Here is a 17,736-nt window from a genome sequence, read left to right as displayed (position 1 = left end):
GGCTCTGCTGAAGGCAGGAATATGTCTCCTGCTCTAACCTGGGGCACATGTGCAGCACATGGCATTTTCCCCTGCTTGGCAGACCTGATGTATTCTCTCAGAAAGGCTTTGTGTGTTGGCAGCCGTCATGCTGCATACTGCTCTGCATTTGGGAGGCAGCACTGAGCTGTCAGCCAGTAAACACAGTGTTGACAGCTGAAGACTTTGCCATCCTGCAAACCCCTTGACATGAGGACAGTGAGTAAGATGTATGTGAGCTCCAGCGCCAAGATGGAACCAGCTGGACCTTTGAAGGGTTTTGGTGCCATTATCAAGCAAAGCCCACCTTTTCCCCACCTTCCTGAGCCTGGGACTTTGCGTAACTCGCACTTACAGATCATGGGGTGACAGCCTCTTGACAGAAGAATTACTTGTATGCCAGGATCAACTGTGGCCCTCCAAGACTCCAGGTAACTGGAAACCATGCTGAACCACAGACTGGATCAGCTGGTGGAGCCACTGAACTCAACAGACATGGGGCATTTTGGTGGTGATGATCTTTGGCAGCTTCATCAGCTGATCCTGGTCTCTGTGTTTTAGTGCCACATCACTGTGCAGTCCCAGGCACCTTGTATCGCTGAGTGAACACTGCCACTGGAGGTTTGTCTGGCCTGCAGGAGGACTGCTGTCATCTGTTTTAGCTATGAGAGCATTCTAAATGTGAGCATTTGTGTGACACCTCATTTTCACTGTAGTTTGAAAAGTTACAGCTTGGAACACTTGCGTTTCCAACTTGACCTTTCTCTAGCTAGTTATATTCATTTACTTCTTAGCCAATTACAAAAACAAGGAAAATCCCTGAGCTCTGGGGAGATAATGAGGCAATTTATGTTGTTGTTGAGATGGGTTTCCTTTTGTCTTGACTGTGCTCCCCCAGAGACCTAAGTTGTGAGCAAAGCTCATCAAAGGGTTTACTTTTATGGAGGGAAATGAGTTATCTGTTTATACTGCGATGTGCTAAAGATAATATATCTGGTAGAAAAGAATCTTCTGCAGCATAGCCTAACAGTGATGATATTCATCTGCTGGCTTCCACTTTGTTTGATACGTTGTGGGTGCAGTGCAAAAATTGATGGTATATAGCGATCAAATGGAGAGTGAAGCAACATTACATGAACACAGATGCTATACACAGGAGGAATATGCTGATTCACCCTTTTTTCCAGGTTAATTCAAGTTCATTTTGATCTACACAAGCAGTGCAGTGACCTCAGTTGTTGTAATTCAGCAATTGCTAGCGTGGTTGAAAAAAGTGCTTCCATTCATTTAAAACAGTTTGCATTCCTGCTCTGGATGTTGGAGAAGTATCTCTATTTTTCATCAAGTGATGCTCAATAAAGCAGTCGTGTCTTAATATGCCTTTGGTGAAAGTGTCCACAGGATAGCTGCTTCCTGGAAGCTCTCATTCCTGAAAAGATGAGGAAACATCTTGGATATGAGAAAGTACAGAACTCCTTAGCCTTGCATGGGTTGTGGTTGGAGTACCCTGTGTGGGAAACCTCGAGATAATCTCTGCATTATTTATGACAATCCCGAATCAAAAGGGAGGCTGCATTCCAGTGACATGAGGGGGCACTTGCACTTGAAGAGTGTAAATCAGAAAAAGTCACCCATCAGAGGCTTTGCTGCTTTTGTCCTTTTGAATTTCAACCCATGCTGAGCTCAGGAAATGGTCACAGGGAGGAACAGCCCGCCTCAGTGGAGCTTCAAACAGGTCTGGCCATGGTGCAAGGGTATGCAAAATGCACGTTTGTCTTCCAGTGGCTGTGAAGAGTAAGAGTATGCTAAACAAGCTGGACAACCATGGAAGAACAGGCTGCAAGTCCATTGTTTCTTCTTTCATCCCTCCTTTTCTGGAGGCCCCTACAGCTGTCCCTCTGAAGTGGGGATGTAACTAGAAGTGCTCTCATCTCTTTTTATTGCGAGGATGAGTTGGTTCATACAACTTGTAAGATCAGCGTCCAAATGAGGTAATAAAAGTAACGCTCTGATTTTTGTAATATGAGAGTTGGATTAGAAAGTGAGAGGCGAGAAAACAGAGTGGAAAATGACTCATTAGGGAGCGCTTACATTGCCTTTGGGAGAAGAGATTGAGATGTGGCTGAACTGTGGGGCAGAACAAATGCACCTCGTGCACTCCTTAGTGCTGCTCTAGGATGTCCTTGTGCTTGTGAGATGTTTCTGTGTAACGGGAAGTAAAAGTAGATGGAGTCTGGATCCATCCGTATCTCCGTGTTCAGAGTTACATCAAGTTGGGCCTTTCCGTTTGCTTGATACCGCAGCTGTTGGGTGCCACAGGTTTGACAGCTTGGCTGATAGTGTTGAGTTTGAAACCTGCAGGTTGTGGGAACGTACATCAGGGAAGATGGTGGAGAGGCTGGAGTCGAGAACGAGAAAATGTGCAGGGAGGGACACAAACTACCCCTCCTGCAATCTGCCAAACCTCATTTCTCTCCTAGTATGTCTTGCCCACCATGACTACAAGCATCTCACACCCCACTTTTATCTCAAATAAAAAGCTTCTCCTGATGCCACCACACTTCTCTAGAGCACAGCCCTTCTTTTCTGGCATTCCTGGGACCAGGACAAAGCCCAGATAAACTGTGCTGAAGCTCAAAATTCCTGCAATGTCAGGGGAGACCAGAGGTGCTGCCCACCTCCTGCAGTGCTAGCAGGAGGGCAGGCAGCTGCCTAAAGCTTTCTGCTCAGTTGGTTCTCTACAACCCCAGTTCTTTTTAATGAACTGCACCGCAGAGTTATGGGCAGTGGGATATTAATCCCAGCATTTGGTTGGAGCTCGAGTGCAGCATTTGATCTGAGTTGATATAAGCCAGTCTTATCTCCTGACACCACTTTTGAGAAGTTCATGGCATTTCACTTACAGCTGTAATGCAGGGAGATAACATTACATATCTAGTGTCTGATTGATTCATTGTGTGATTGATAAATGACATGCATATTTTTTGCATGAAAGCAGTCCTTGTAATGTGATTCCCTGCGCAGAAGTTTCTGAAGGGTTTTAAAGAAAATCTTTGTGCTGTACAGAGGTTTGATCAATACATTGCTATTTATATGAAATCACCCTATTTATGTAGAACAGATTACCACACAGCACCTTCACTACCCATGTCTTTTGATTACGAAGCACCATTCCTTGGAGCTTTACTACAATGAAATGATTTTCTATCTGCCTGTTCTTCCAAGCAGCTGTCTGTGGTGTTTTATGGGGCTGCCTTTTCCTTCTCTGACAGACACTGCAACAATCTCCTGCTGAAGTGTGGAAGTGTTTGGAATACAGAAAATGTTTTGAGGTACTGTAGCATGGCCAAGGGACTCAAGGGGTGAAAACCCAGTGGCGTGGCTGTGAGGCTGAGTGGACACTAATGGTTGCCTGATATTTGAAAGACCTTTGTGGATGTTCCATGTTGTGAATTCGATCGCCACTAGCAGTTATTTGCTTTTCTTCTGTTCTGAACAGGAAGGTAGCCTAGATCATCTCTGAGGTTTCCTGATGACCAGTGCAGAATCTGTTCTTCCACTTCCAACAAAGAACTGAATTTCAGAAGTATTTAGTCTATTTTTTGCAGGTAGTTTTATCTAGGAGCAAGAACAAACTGAAATCAATGCCTGCAAAATGTGCAAACGATCTGGTGAGTTTCTGTAGTCAGTTAATATAACAGCAACCCAAAGAATAAAACTTTAAAAGTGATTTTTAAGGAGAGATGATGAAACAAAACTTTGTGGGTGAACTGAATTTTCTGTCAAAGGTCTTAATCCGAGCTGCCACATTTATTGGACCAGCAATACTCACGCCTCTGCTTAGCAGGTATTGGCTTCCTCTGATGTGAGCATGCCTCTGTCTTTCAGAATGACACTTAAAATCCTTTCATTCTCAAGCCTAACAATTTTTGGATCTTATTTGTTATCACTGTTGAATAGAAGGAGAAATCTGTCCCCTGAGACTGCTGCATGTGTTTGGCAAATGCTGTAAATAATTTGCCAGAACTACAATAACACTTAAAGACCTCCCTCTCCACCACCCCATCCTGCCAAGTGTTTCAGTTACAAGTTTGGCATTTTTAGTGAAATATATTTAATATTTTCATAAAATAACTTTGAACAATTCAAGTTTCCTTTAACATACAACTTAATTTGCCAAGCAAGTCCTCTGTCTGCATTAGGAAGTGCTTTTGGTGTGTTTACTGCCTGGGAATATTAAGTTGGCAAGTTTTGGTTTTAAGAGGGGTACTCTTGTGAATAAAATATAGGTAATAGCAAGGGAGGTACATGAGGAGCCTATGAGATGTATGTACTCAGGTCCTTTACTGCATGTGTGGGCACAGGATTAAACTTCCACTCAGCTCTCAGAAATTCTGGTGGAGCTCCGCAAGGAAAACAAGATCCAAAAAGTGACTTGGGGTCCTTTTTCTTGACCAGGAAAGAACCCAGCCTCTCATTTTTTCCAGCTGTGCTGCTTTCTTCCTGCAGCTCCTCATCTGTAGCCCAGTGCAGGAGAGGAGCACAGAAGGCAACTCAGTCGACTGGAGCTGGCTGATGCGAACGTCTCAACCAGAGCTGAGTGCTTCTCACCTGATGGGAAGCAGAGCTGATCTCAAAGCCATTGCTGGGAACAGATGTTACTTTCTCAGGACTGACTTCATCTCAGGCTGGCCTGGCTCCATGTCCGTAGCACTGCTACATCCCCAGCAGGTGACGAGCAATAAATTGGGCAGAGAGTAATGATGTGATTTTGAGAGTGGAAGGTTATAGCTCCGGTTTATTTTTATCAGGTGTTTTAAAGTAATGGTGGGGAGTCTGATTTCACTCTGAGCTTCTTTGTGCAATTCGCTCTGCAGTGAGCTCTTAGCACAGCATTTTGAGCACTGTTGGATCCTTTCCACATCCCGCTTTGTTCCCTGGCTCTAAAATGCAGGGGTGCCAGGGCTTTACAGCAGCAAAGGTAAATCTCCAACCTGTAACAAGAGCTGGTGAGGCATTGGAGCAGGCTTCTCAGGGAGATGATGGGGTCACCATCCCTGGAGGTTTTCAAGAAAAAGGGTAAATGTGGCACTGAGTGGCCTAGAGCAATCACATGAGTGGCTTGATGGTCGGACTGGATGATCTTATTGGTCTTTCCAACCTTAACAATTCTATGATTCTAAGTTCCCCAGGTGCCTCTGAGTGCAGCAGCACAGTGAGGAAGTGCCAGTCCTTCCTTGCTGCTGCTCTCTCAGGCAAAGCCCCAATGGTCTGGTGATCTGCTGAACTTTAACTGGACTTCATCTAGTAGGTTGGCCTATGATTTTGTGCTTTCTGTGTCTCCCTTGAAGAAGATGTCTGCTGATGAAACAGTCACTTTTTGCCACCTCTTTTTTTGGAAATCCTGTAAAACTGTAAAGGAATCCATGTACCTTTGCAGAAAGAGCATAAGCTGTGTTACCTATGGCTCATCAGAACCCTTTTTTTTTTTGTTTGTGGTCTTCCATGCAATAGCTGATGACATAAGCTTTACCTTTTGGTCTACATTGGGTCAGTACAATGACATCAGCAATTGCTTGTGGTGTAATTTATCAATATGACGAAACCTTTTCCATTCACTAATTAGCTTGTCTCCTTTGGCTGTAGCCTCTAAGATGCTGTAAAGATGAAGTCACCGCAACTCTCTGGGTACCTAGTCCATCAGACTGTAGTGGACACTTACTGGATGCCTTTTGGCTTTCAAAACCAAACAACTGTGTCTGTATAAGAGCTTTGTGTTCACAGGTCTCATAAAACTACAAGAGATGCCATTCACCATCAAAAAGCTTTACCATTGTAAAGCTCCCTGTTTAGCTCTGTGTCTGAATGAGTGATTAAAAAGTTCTTACATTTTGCCAAATAATTTGCTAGAAAGAAAGATACATCCAGCAAGTTATGCAATTACCATTATTAATCAGCTCATGACTTTATGAGATCGAGGGAATCTTATTTTACACTTGAATTTTTAGCTGATGAGCTAGGTTCACGCAGTTTCTTTCCCTCCTTTTCAGAAAGGAATGGAGGGGAGTTCATTCTGTCAGTGCTGTCAGAGCAGATATCCCCTATTTGTTTATTAATAATATCCATCTGGATTATGTCAAATGATCCCCCCTGCATTTCCATGGGTTTTTATTCAAAGAAAAATGTTCTGAGCCCCGTTGTATCCATTTTGAAATTGCTAGGAGCCTGGCTGTTCTTCCCCTGTTTCTAGCACCTACTAGTTACAGGACATCAGGAATGCAAGCAGAGGGCAGATGATGGGAGGAGGCTGTTTTTGTGAAATCTTCTTTTGATGTGTGCAAACAACCAAAATAGGGTTCTTAACAGCCATTGTAAGCCAAAAAAAAATCCTCTGACACTTACCATCTCAAAAAGATGAAAACCTTCCTCCCATTTCCATTGTCCCTGGGCTGAGCTTTTGATCTGATGCAAGAAATGTGGTATGTGTCTGAAGTTTAGAAAGTTTATGCTGGCAGATGGGAAAGAGGGAGCCGGCTTGAGCGAGCCTGGACTGAGCTGGGACCGAGCTTCAGGCACGGAGTGCTACCGTCCCAGTGAGGGCCCTGATGTGAGCGGGCCGTGCCTGGGAGAGCCAGGCTTCTTGCCATGGGAGACAGTGAGTGCCAGGAGCTGCTGAAGTGAGCCTGGGGCCTGGTGGGACCTGCAGAGCCCTCACAGCCATCACCCCTGTCCCCAGCACGGCCTGCAGGCCGCTTGGCCAGGCGCTGCATCAGGCCTGCTCCCGCTGCACTGCTGGCAGCAGGCAGACCCAGCACTGCTATCCTCCCAGTCCGGCTCAGCCGAGCGGGAGGGGGGGGTGTCTGGAAGGCAGAGGCAGCCCCTGTTCTGGTGGGACCTCTCCTGCCAGAGGCTCTGGTTCAGCACGTCCAGTTGTGCTCCGATTTGACTTTTTGTTTCTGTACGTGCAAAGAGGCAAAACCCTGAGTGCTGTGCTGACTCGAGGCCATCCTTCCCCTTGCGCAATGCAGTGCAAGTTGGGAGGAAAGTTCTCCACATCTTGAGCAGTGATCTGCCCTCCTGCCACCACCAGCAGCAAGCTCAGATTCCACCCTTTGCACCACCTCTGTGCCTTCTGCTTGACTGTGTGACTGACGTGATCCACGGCTTCAACACGCCTCCTTTATGCACCGTTTCCTGCTCCTTTATTTACCTCACAGCCCTTGCACTGTGGGTGATGAGAGGTGGGCACTGCCTGCTGTGAGCATTCCCACCCTTCGCTCTTTGCCGCCTTCCTCTCTCCCTCAACCGTGTGGACTAGGAAATACTCAGCCTTTAATGCGGAGACTCTAGTACATTGCACGTTTTGCTCATTTGCTTTCTGGCCGTGAGCCCCTGTGGTATCATTTTCCAGCATTTTAGTCAGAGGGCTAGAAACTTTCTTTTTTTGTTTAATGAAAGTGGGAATTCACCCTGAGTCCCTCAACTACGGCAATGGCAGCTTTAAGAAAAACAGAACGTGACAGATAATAGATGAACGTCTTCAGTGCTCTCATAAGGACCTGGTTTCTGCTGCATGCTGTGCTAGCTTGCAAAAGGACACTCCTCGCCGAGAGAAGTGTTTGCACTTTGTGAATGTGACTGAATCCCTCGTGCTTTCCCTCCTTCACTTTGGCTCTCTGGATCTCACGGATGTGAAAGCTGTCTTCTTTTTCGTTTACATCTCTTGGACACATTTTCAGGCCTAATCATAAAAACTAGATTTTCTCACAAATTTCAAGTCCTGAGGCTTCCCAATCTCTTGTCATTTTGTGCCCTGGGAAAATAAGCTCGTTACTATGGCTCGAGCCCTGGTGACCATGGAGTACACTCAGCCAATCTGTAAAAGTGCACACTAGATTATTTCATGCATGCCTTTAAGTCCTTTACAGCGTTTATCAGCATTGCAGTCATTTGAAACATGTTTTTTTAATGAAAAGAGTACCGTTGCCACTGTTTAGTGTTGATTATGTGGTAACACGTTTTTATTATCACCCATAAAAATGATTTGGAGCTGTTCCTGCAGCCGGGCTGTGCTAGCTCTGCTCACGCTGCCCCAGGGTTGCAGGCCCTGCAGTTTGCTGCCCTCTGACCATGGATTTACTGTCACCTCATCCTGCAGCACCCCTTGGCCATGGCCAGAGCTGTGCCCAACACAGCCTGCCATCCTCTTGCCACTGCAGGAGCATCCAAACCATGGCCTGGCTCTGGTCCCTCTAGTTCACCACCACACAGATTGGTCTTGTCTCTATAGCTGAGTCCGCTTTGGCAACGCTGTTCAGGTATTTTGCCAGGGAAGCAAGAGGATAATATAACAGTATAAACTGGTTCAGAGAATGCCTTCAATGCTCACTTGAGCCCCACGTCAATGGGAATTAAGTCCGATTGTGGCAAGGCGCATGCTTGAGTGTTTGTTGAACTGATGGCATATTTCCTTCAGCCTGACAAATTACAGAGCAGGAGCACAGAAGTTGATGAGGCATACAGAACCGATTCCTTTCTTGTCTTGCATCCGAGAAGCTGTTGGATAGAAGCAGGGCTCACGGTGGCCTGATTCCTTTTGCTTTTTTATTACTGTTAAAGTGAGGCTCTGGACCCAGGAACAATGCAACAAAGGAGGAGTTTCCCTTGTTTGCAACAGCTGAGGTTCAGTTCCCCTGCACTTAAGCTAGCTCCCAGTTTAATTAGTTTCTGATTCAGTTCTGTCAGGCCAGTGCATTCTGCAGGAAGTTCATCATTCCTGGCATTGCTGTAATTCTGGCTCTCACCAGGCCTTGCAATAAATAAGTGATAAACCCCATAATAATTGCAAGTTAAAAACAAATGAGTGGAGCCAAGTCACTCTCATTTATAATTGCAGTGTGACTTCATTATGTAAAGACAAATGCAGCATGTAAAAACTGAAACTTCTAGGGATTTAGTGGAAAGTTTCAGCTGTATTCTCTTTTATTTCCCCTACCAGTAAATCAGGATTGGATTTGGTCGTTTCCAAACAGGGGGTACCAGTGCTATAACAAATCACAATGATGCCCTCCTCAAACTGTTTTCTGGTGTAGAGTTTACTGGGGGTGCTGAGTGCTTGGATAGGAACTCTAGTTCTGGACACCTCAGCCCTGCTTCTGCTCCATGGGCACCCTGTTTCTCATCTGGGCTTTGCCAGGTGAGTGCAGGGCTGCAGCAGTGCATCCCAAGCACAGCTCCTTGCCTGCCCCGCAGGGCAAGCAGTTCTGCCCTTGGCTTTTCTGAGCAGCTTCTGCCTAGCAAGTGGGGTAAAACTCATATGCAATGGAGCACAGGGGAGTGGCTGTTGTTGCTTAGTAGTTTGGGAGGCAGGGGGAAGGAGCGTTTAGATTAAAACAGAAAAAGATATTGTATAAAAAACAAAAATGATTACAAATTGCAATGACCGTTCCCCCTGGCTTCACTTTAACTGAGTTTATCAGAAGGCAGTGTCCACCTGGACCCTCCATCCTCCACTCCTTGTGGATATTTAGGGACATGGTTTAGTGGGCACAGTGGTGATGGGTCAGTGGTTGAACTAGAGAGCTGTAGTGGTCATTTCCAACCTTTATGATACAACAGCATTTAAGCTTTTTGCAGTTTCATGTGGGCCGCCAGTGGAGGGGAAGCGCAGTCAGAATCATACAGGACAAAAAGGATTGTTTGGCCAAGGAGCTTAGGTTGTGAGCAGCCCAGACAGCTCTGGGACACACACTGGGATGGGGATTTATTTGAGTTGTGAGTTTTAATAGTACTCTACTACTGCTACGCAGAGCTTTTTGAGGAAATCGCCTCTTTTTTATTTGCTCCAAAATTAAATCACTTCAGCTCTTTAAAAGCTTCATATTCTCTCTGGTCTTTAATTAAATAAGCTTTTGTCCTTTGACTTGCAGCCAGTAGTAGTCCCCAGACATTGCAGTCTATCACCTGGGGCATCCCACAGCCCTTTGCACGGCTCTCAGTGATTCTAACCTGATTTCAACCTAGCAGTGAAAAGCTGTGTCCTCACTCCAGCTTTGCTCCCTGGTTTCTGTTCCTCACCAGGGAGACAGTCTCATTGAGGCTGAATGTCTGCAAACAGTGAAGCCCTCTATGAAGAGGACGTGCAGCGCTGCACTGGACTCTCCTGCAACATAACCCAGCTAATTTCCAAGCTATTACTGCCTCTTTCCAGAAAACCAGTAGAGCTTCAACACCAAAAACCCTGCAGTCTTCTGTACAGTTACCCACATCTCCTGCTGGCAAGGGAGGAGTTTCAAGACTTCTCGGGGTTGAAGCTGTGTCAGTGGGAAACCATCCCACTGACCTTACCTGCCTTCCCTGTGTCCCCTCTCTAGATCCTTCTGCTTGAAGCCGCGGAGCGAAGCCCACCACTGGAAAACAACCTGCCCATCACTGGGACCACGGCCACCTGGTACGATGACTTGCTGCCGGATGCGTTTCCCCTGCTAAATCCCGGGACTGTCCTGAGGAAAACAGTGGGACCTGTTGGTAAGTGTGGTCTGCTCTCCATTGAGTCACTCTGCCTACATGTGTGGTACCTGTAGGATATCATACAAACATAAAAGGTCGCGCCAAGCTCACTTAGCATTGAGAGCTTCACAGGACGGAGGTTGGAGAGAAACTCTAGCATCTCCTTTCCTTTGCTTTGTAAAGAAGAGGGCTAAGGTTTTCAGATGGGCAATTCTTTGTTTGCTTGTGGGCATGTTTGCTGATGGGATGAGTGTGAGGCAGGCAGCTGCAGGAGGATCCCTGTCTGCTTTGCACCCTCAGTGGGGACAACTGTACCATGGGGGGGCTGCAAGTGCTCGCTGCAAGGTGGGATTTTGCTCAGCAAGAGAGGCAGTTGAAGAGCTACACCTTGGTGTTAGGGTCAGAAGCAGCTTTACTCAGCTCCAGAGCCATCAGTCCTCCTGGAACTGGGGGTCGTTCATTCTAAAGGTTTAATATTGTTTGTGTCTGCATGGATCTGGAGACCTGGATAGCTTGAAACATTCCTGAGGAAACTCCAGAGAGCCATCACAGTGGGGTGCCCGGGACCACTTGTGTTCCCTTGTTGAGCTAAATGCAGTGTTTCTCCATCAGGAGTGGTGTGGGGAGGTAGAGGACTATGGCAGGGGTAATTCTTGGTTTTATGAGGAGGAATGACTTTCCCATGAGTATCAGCATCAGTTGCACTCTGCATTATATTTTTTAAATTTACTGTAAACACAATGGGCTGTTTTATGATCCCTCTTGTGGCATGAAAAAAAAATACACTGACAAGAAATTCCCTCCGAGCCCACTTGGCTAGACAGATCACTCCGCATTGAATTTCCTTGACCTTGGCATCCTCAATTCAAGACCTCCACTCCCTGTCTGTCAGTTGCTTCACTTGCTCCCCAGGCAGTTCTTTATCCTCTATAGGGCCTACTTTCCTTTTTTTCTTTCTTTTTTTTTCCCCTTTATTTTGTCAGAGCAGTTTATTATGGCAGCCTTTCATGAGTGCAGCAGACTTGGAGCAACCAACATAGACCAGATGTCGTCCATGTTTATAATTTGACAGGATGCCACAACATGGAGGGAGGTTCGCTAACAATATGTTCTGCAAAGTATTTTCAGAACCACACTGACAGCTGCCAGGAACTGAATTAAAGCTGTTTCCCCCAGTGTCCGCTATGTGTTCGTTCTGCCTTCTCCATGTCATTTATTTTTGCTGTTGTTGTATCTCTGCACCTGCACTTTGTTGTGCTGAAGTGAATGTAAGCAACTGTACAGACAACTCTGTCCTTTCCACTCAGTGTCTTCTCCGTTCTGAGGCTCTGTATGCATGATGATCTGCTCAGCAAGGAGCAATGAGCGCTGCTCTCCCAGGCATTTGGCAGTGCTCTTAAGGAGAGCAATCTCTTGTAGCACTCGCATCATGTTGCCTCTATGGCCCAGTATCAGCAGATATCTGATAGAGAGCATCTCTCAAAACAGGATGTTGTTGTCTGAAGCTTGGTGTTATCAGTCAGACTCCCACACTGGGTAAACAGCTGTCTGCGTGCTACCAGGTGTAGTTGTTACTCATTGTCACCCTTTGTTTTTCCAGCCTTGATTTATGTAACCTAAGTGTGGAATAACTCCTCTAGTGTAATAACTGGCGATCAGGCATGCACTGGGCCATTTCAGGTCAGCACAATGTCTTTCAGCAATCAGAAGAAATCAGTTAAGTTGCTTATTGACATGTGATTGCCTTCTCAATGCTCCAGCTGAGCTCTGCGTGCTTTGCTGAGGAGCTTTGGGGATGTTTCATGGATCAGGGTTCACACTTGGCTTCCTTCCCTCCCCACATCAGTTTGCATCTACCATTCAAACCCAGCCAAAAAATGCACTGTGGATTTCAGTGAAATGTAGGGAACTTGATGCAGTTGGTTTAGGACAATGGGGACTGCCTGTTTTGTGTGATTTCAACATGGTTCTGTGACTTGTTGCTTAAAGTTAGCCTCAGGTTCCCTTGCAGCAATTGCAGACCTCTGGAGATCTTTCAGCAAGTGTCACCGTGGATTAGGTATAAGTTAAACCTGAGTTCCCTGTGTGATTTGAGGCTGAGGAAAGCCAAACCTCTGTCCCTCCCATCACCTTCCACAGTGTTTTTGTGACATACTGCCTACTCTGCCTGCGTCTCCTCTTTCAGCCAAAGCAAATCCACATCCCAGCTTGCATGCTGCCAAGTTTCTAAACCCCGAGGACTAAGGCCAGGATGTTGGTACCTAACACAGAGATGGGTGATAGGAATCAGATGCTTTGAACGGTGGGAGTGTTTCTGGATGACCTTACAGCTCTGAGTTGGCTGATGCCTCCTCAGGCTGAGGTCCAGGAAAACTTGCTACTGTTTGTTAGGGTGACTGTTTCTTTTGTGAGTGACAGGGCTGAGAATAGACAACCATTTAAAAGCACTCGGAGCTGTTGAGACAGCTGCACTGCTGGCCCTTCTGATCAGCTTGTTAATCAACAGGATACATCTTACTGAGAATTAAGGAAATATATATACTCTAGCTGAGCCAGTTGGCAGCAAGAGACCTAATTTTTCTTATCTTGTTTTTTTTTCTTTCCTTTTTAACCCTGACCATTTTCATTAGAGCCTAAAGGACACAGAGGTGCAGAGGAGCAGCTAATACCACAGGGTAAGCGAACACTTTATTGCCTCTTTTAAAGCGCAAAATGTTGCTGTGCCCAGACCTGTACGTGATATTTTCCCTTCAAAAAGCAGAAAGATCCTGTGGCCACGAGCCCTCAACGATTCAGAGCCACGCAGATACAGAGAGGCTGGATTTCTCTTTGGGTTGTATTTGGTCACGGGAGGCAAAAAAGCAGGTTTATCATCTCTGAGACATTCTGTTCCCCCAGAACATGAAGGATGGAAACACTGCCCACAGGAGAGGCACTGAAGGACACATGGCTTCAGTAGATGGGGCACGTGCTGAGTGATGGGAGAGCACACCATTATTACCTTAGTGGTGTGGCCTGCCAGGGGCACGGAGAGCTGCTGGTGATTATCAGGGCATTGATTTGATTTGCTCTGTACAGAGAATAATGTGTTCCTGTGTATACAGAGACCTTGGGGAAGAAAGGGAGCAGGTGTAATGTTGCAGGTTAATGAGAGGGCCAGGAAGAAAATCCAGGCCTCTGCCCATCTGATTTGCTCTCTAGCAGTAGGATGTTCACACTCTACCTGTTTTTTCTTGTTATTGTTGTTTTCTTCTGTGGGTTTTTCTTTCATATATTTCAGGAAATGAATGCTTTCCAGAGGCTTTGGCTTCTAAAGCAGTGCCACTGCAGCAGAGCTAAGAAATGCCAGCTGAAGATTTGGCCTGTTTGTATTTCCTCCCCCTCCTTTTTCCCTGAATCCTTCCCTATTTATTCTCCCTTTTGCACTTGTCTCTTTTATGCTGGTAACACCATTTGTCACCAGTATGAGCATTTGCCTGACACGTTACCTAGTGCTGCTTCTCTCAGCCTTTCCTTCAGCATTTTCCTCCTTCAGGGAAGTAAGTGCCAGTTTCTTTAAAGCTCCGCTGCTGCAGCATGATTGAGGATGCTAGCAGCAAATGATTGTTCTTGGTCTGCAGAAGTTCACAGGATTGATTTATAAAGATTGAATTGAAGAACTGAGGTTGACTTACATGAGCGAGGAAATGTTTTGACCCATGCTCAGCAGTACAGTGTGTTATGCTTGCAAACATTGCTTCTGCTGTTCCCTCTGTGCTGGGAAGAATTTGCTGCAGTAAAGGTATGATGGGGGGCCTGGTAGGGTAGAAGAAGCCATTCAGTGCTCTAAGCAAATGGTCTTACTCTGTTAAATGGGCTCCTGATCACCTGCCTGAGCTTGCCAAGTGCAGCACCCACTGTGTCAGGTGGGATTTCGGCTTCAATCCATTGAAGGAGCCCTTCTTTCTATTCATAGAAAAGTCTGCAGCTTGCACCCTGTGGGTAAGCAAATTGATCCAAATGAAAATCTTACCTGAGCCTTGTGTGTTAGTACACAGCCTGGTTCCTTTGGGGCCAGCATGGAGGTGCTGCCTGGCCCACTTGTTTCTTTTCTTCCTTTTTTTTTCCCCCTCCATTCCTCTCCACTTCCTGCCCACTACAGGTTCTCCTGCTACTGGTCTTGGAGAGGCCAGAACATCTCCTTATAGCAGGAATGGGGGAAGATGTTGCCCAAAAACGAATCAAATCTGTGCTCTGCTGAGTTGTTCGTGAATGTAAAATATAGAGAGACTTGAAATCTGAATGTGCTGAACCTTGAACTCAGCCAGGTCTTCCTCTGGCTTTGTAGATGTCTGCAACTGCTTTCAAAAGCTCTTTGGTAGCCCGGAAACCAGGAACCTGTGACTCTGTCAGTTAATGCCTTTATTGTAACTATTAACCACTTAATGTGAGCAGACAGAATAACTCGCCCACCTCTGTAAGGTATTAAAGGCTTTACTGATGTTTGCAGAGCATTTAAGTGTATCTTTCCAAAGCAGCTATGACCTTCGTGAGCAAAAGACAGTGTTTTTCTGAAAAATACTGTACAACTGCCAATTGTGGTTTTTATTTTGATAGTCTAAAGGAAGCAACATTAAGATTTTATTTAACATCAGAAATGGTCGCTTTCAGATAATGAATGCTGCCTGCATCTTTCTTAGGCTTAGGTAGGCTTATCTACCTCGTCTGAGTAGAGATGCCAAGGGGCTGTAATTACTGCGTAACTGGTATTTCCAGGTGGGCTTTCTCAGCATCCTACCTATTGACATAAATTAACAACATCTTGTTACTTCAAAATGGGTGCATTTACTTCACCTGGGGATGAAAAATGTTTGTGCGCAGCATGGTGCACTCACTCGATAAATGAAAACAGGAGAAAACAAGGAAACATTTTTGACACAGAATCTCTGGGTGGTATGTATATGCCAACCAGAGCAAGTGGGAGACAGGGCTTGATTTGTTTTGGCAGATATATGGCAGATATAGAATAGGCTGGGTTGGAAGGACCTTAAAGCCCATCCAGGTCTGACACCATTGGGCTCATTGCCCCCCACGAGGTCAGGCTGCCCAACCAGGCCTTGGGCACCTCCAGGGATGGGGCAACCCATCTCTGGGCAACCTGTTAAATATATTTTATGTGTTACATATTTTCTGCCTACTGAGACTACCGTGAGATGGCATGAGGGAGCAGCCAGAGCCCACCCAGGGCTGTTCAGACCTTGAGATGGGACAGCTGCACAGTCAGGTTGGCTCTGAGCAGCGCGTCCCAGCTGAGGATCACAACCTGCTGACTGCTGTGCATGGAGGTGCACATGTTTCTTTAAAGACTAGAAGGAGAAATGGGGAAGCAAGGTCCAGTCTGGCTCTTCTCCTCTATATACTGGCAAGCTTTTGCCACCAGTACCACCCTATCTGTGCTACCTGCACAAAGCTGCATTTCTCCCCCTTGCAGAGTCCCTCTCTGCTGGTTTCTAGGTTGCAAAAGATCTTCTGATCTCAATAGTGTCTTAATCTCTGACTCATTTTCTGTCTGGATGTTTTCAGGGCTGCCAGGACAGGTTGGTCCTCCAGGCCCAGTTGGACCAACTGGTCTTCCAGGACCACCGGGACCAAAAGGCGAGAAGGGACAACCTGGGGAGAGGGGCCCAGCAGGGCCACCAGGTAAGTCCCATGGGAAGGCAAGGTATGACAGGGAATATTTCATGTTGTTCAAATTGTCTCTGCAAACAGACCACACACACAATGTTGAGATTTCAGTTTATATTAAATCCGTGAAGTCCTCTGAGAACTGAACTCAGCCAGCAGCCCTCAGAGTGGGTACTGTCTGCATGGAGAGCATTGAAAGTCCTTGGGATTTCCTATGGAGTTGGGGAGAACTTGTCCCAGAAAGCAGAACAGCAGGATCATGTTTTCCCATCCTGCTCAGGAGCTGTGAAAACCAATCTTCAATCTGTCAGCCTTTGGAAAAGAGCATTTCCTGTTCAACCCTCTCACTGTGTGCCTGTTTTAACTGCCTTTTTTCTCCATCATTTGTGTCAAGCTGTCAGATGCCAGAATGTCAAATTAATGATGCCGTTGTATGCTAAGGGAAAAGGTTATGAGGCCGCTCTTTCACAGTGCACTCCGTTCCTGTGCTCAGAGACTTTCTACATCCCCTAAACCTTTTGATGAAGGCAATACTACACAATAGGTGCCAGACCTCAGCCTCTGTGCTTCGTATGCATTTGAAAGGCTGTGCCTCGTAAATGTGAGCTCAGGAAAGGTTTAAAATTTGGAGAGTGCCTTAAAATGTGAGAGTGGCTCTGAATGCTTTTTTGGCAATTCCTGGCAAACTGTCAGTGGCTGGTCTTGCCAAAGATAGGTTTGCTTTTTGGTTTCTCCATTTGCAACAAAAGCTTTCCAGTCCCAAAGGAGTCAGAATTGATTTGCTGCTGCATTGATGGTTTCTGTTGCTATTTCCATGCTTTTGTGGTGGTAAGGTGACATACAGGTGTATCTGAAGGGAAAGAGAAAGAGCTGTACTGCTTTCAAGCTGCCTTTAGTTTCTTACTCAGTCTCAGGGAGAAAGAATTTTTTTTTTTTGAGCTTTGTAGCACCTTTGGGCCAAGTAAGGCCATTTGCTGTTCATAGGAAGAAGCCAAAGAGAATTAGCTTCCCAATTTTCAGTATTTTTCCCCTGATTCCCACAATTATAGTTAGGGACATAAATTCTGTGTACCAAGAGAGCAAGAATATGCTGTGATATTCCCAGACCATGGTAAGACCTGCTTAGAGGGGTTCTGTTGCTTAACAGAAATAATTCTGAGACCACATTGCCATCCCTTTATCTCATCTCTGCATGTTTTACATCTCCATCACATCTGGCAGTGGTGAGTATTTTCAGGTAGCATTTAACTTCTGTCTTTGAGAAACTATTCCTATCTAGACTCTTTTTTCCAGGAATGAATGGGCTTCCTACTGCTTTTTACATCCATTAGCACATCTTCAAGTGCACTAACAGATCCTCTCCTGCCTCTGCACAGGGCTGTTGGGACCTCAAGGACCAAGAGGACTTCCAGGAGAAACCGGGATTCCAGGTCCCCCAGGTCCTCCAGGGCCACCTGCCACCCCGAGCCTCCCACTTACCTTCCAACAAGGGGTTCTCTACTCCCTCCAGCCCACAGCTGAAAAAGAAAGTAAGCTTCTTTCTCT

The 17,736-nt window shown here is 46.0% G+C and overlaps 1 protein-coding gene across 6 annotated transcripts in view; it reads left to right on the top strand.

The window, feature by feature from the left end:
- COL26A1 (collagen type XXVI alpha 1 chain) overlaps positions 1–17,736 on the top strand; it is a 157,302-nt gene that overhangs the window by 116,809 nt on the left and 22,757 nt on the right. For all 6 annotated transcript variants that reach the window (XM_042829905.1, XM_042829903.1, XM_042829904.1 and 3 more), the window contains 4 exons: positions 10,392–10,545; positions 13,158–13,202; positions 16,090–16,206; positions 17,568–17,720. In XM_042829905.1, the coding sequence (XP_042685839.1) occupies positions 10,392–10,545; positions 13,158–13,202; positions 16,090–16,206; positions 17,568–17,720 (469 nt within the window). The remainder of the gene's footprint in view (positions 1–10,391; positions 10,546–13,157; positions 13,203–16,089; positions 16,207–17,567; positions 17,721–17,736) is intronic.

The sequence above is a fragment of the Centrocercus urophasianus genome, unplaced genomic scaffold, assembly GCF_019232065.1.
Source record: "Centrocercus urophasianus isolate 14NV4802_14NV808 unplaced genomic scaffold, USGS_Curo_1.0 seq_33, whole genome shotgun sequence".
NCBI classification, from domain to species: Eukaryota; Metazoa; Chordata; class Aves; order Galliformes; family Phasianidae; genus Centrocercus; species Centrocercus urophasianus.
This window is presented reverse-complemented; position numbering and strand designations above follow the sequence as displayed.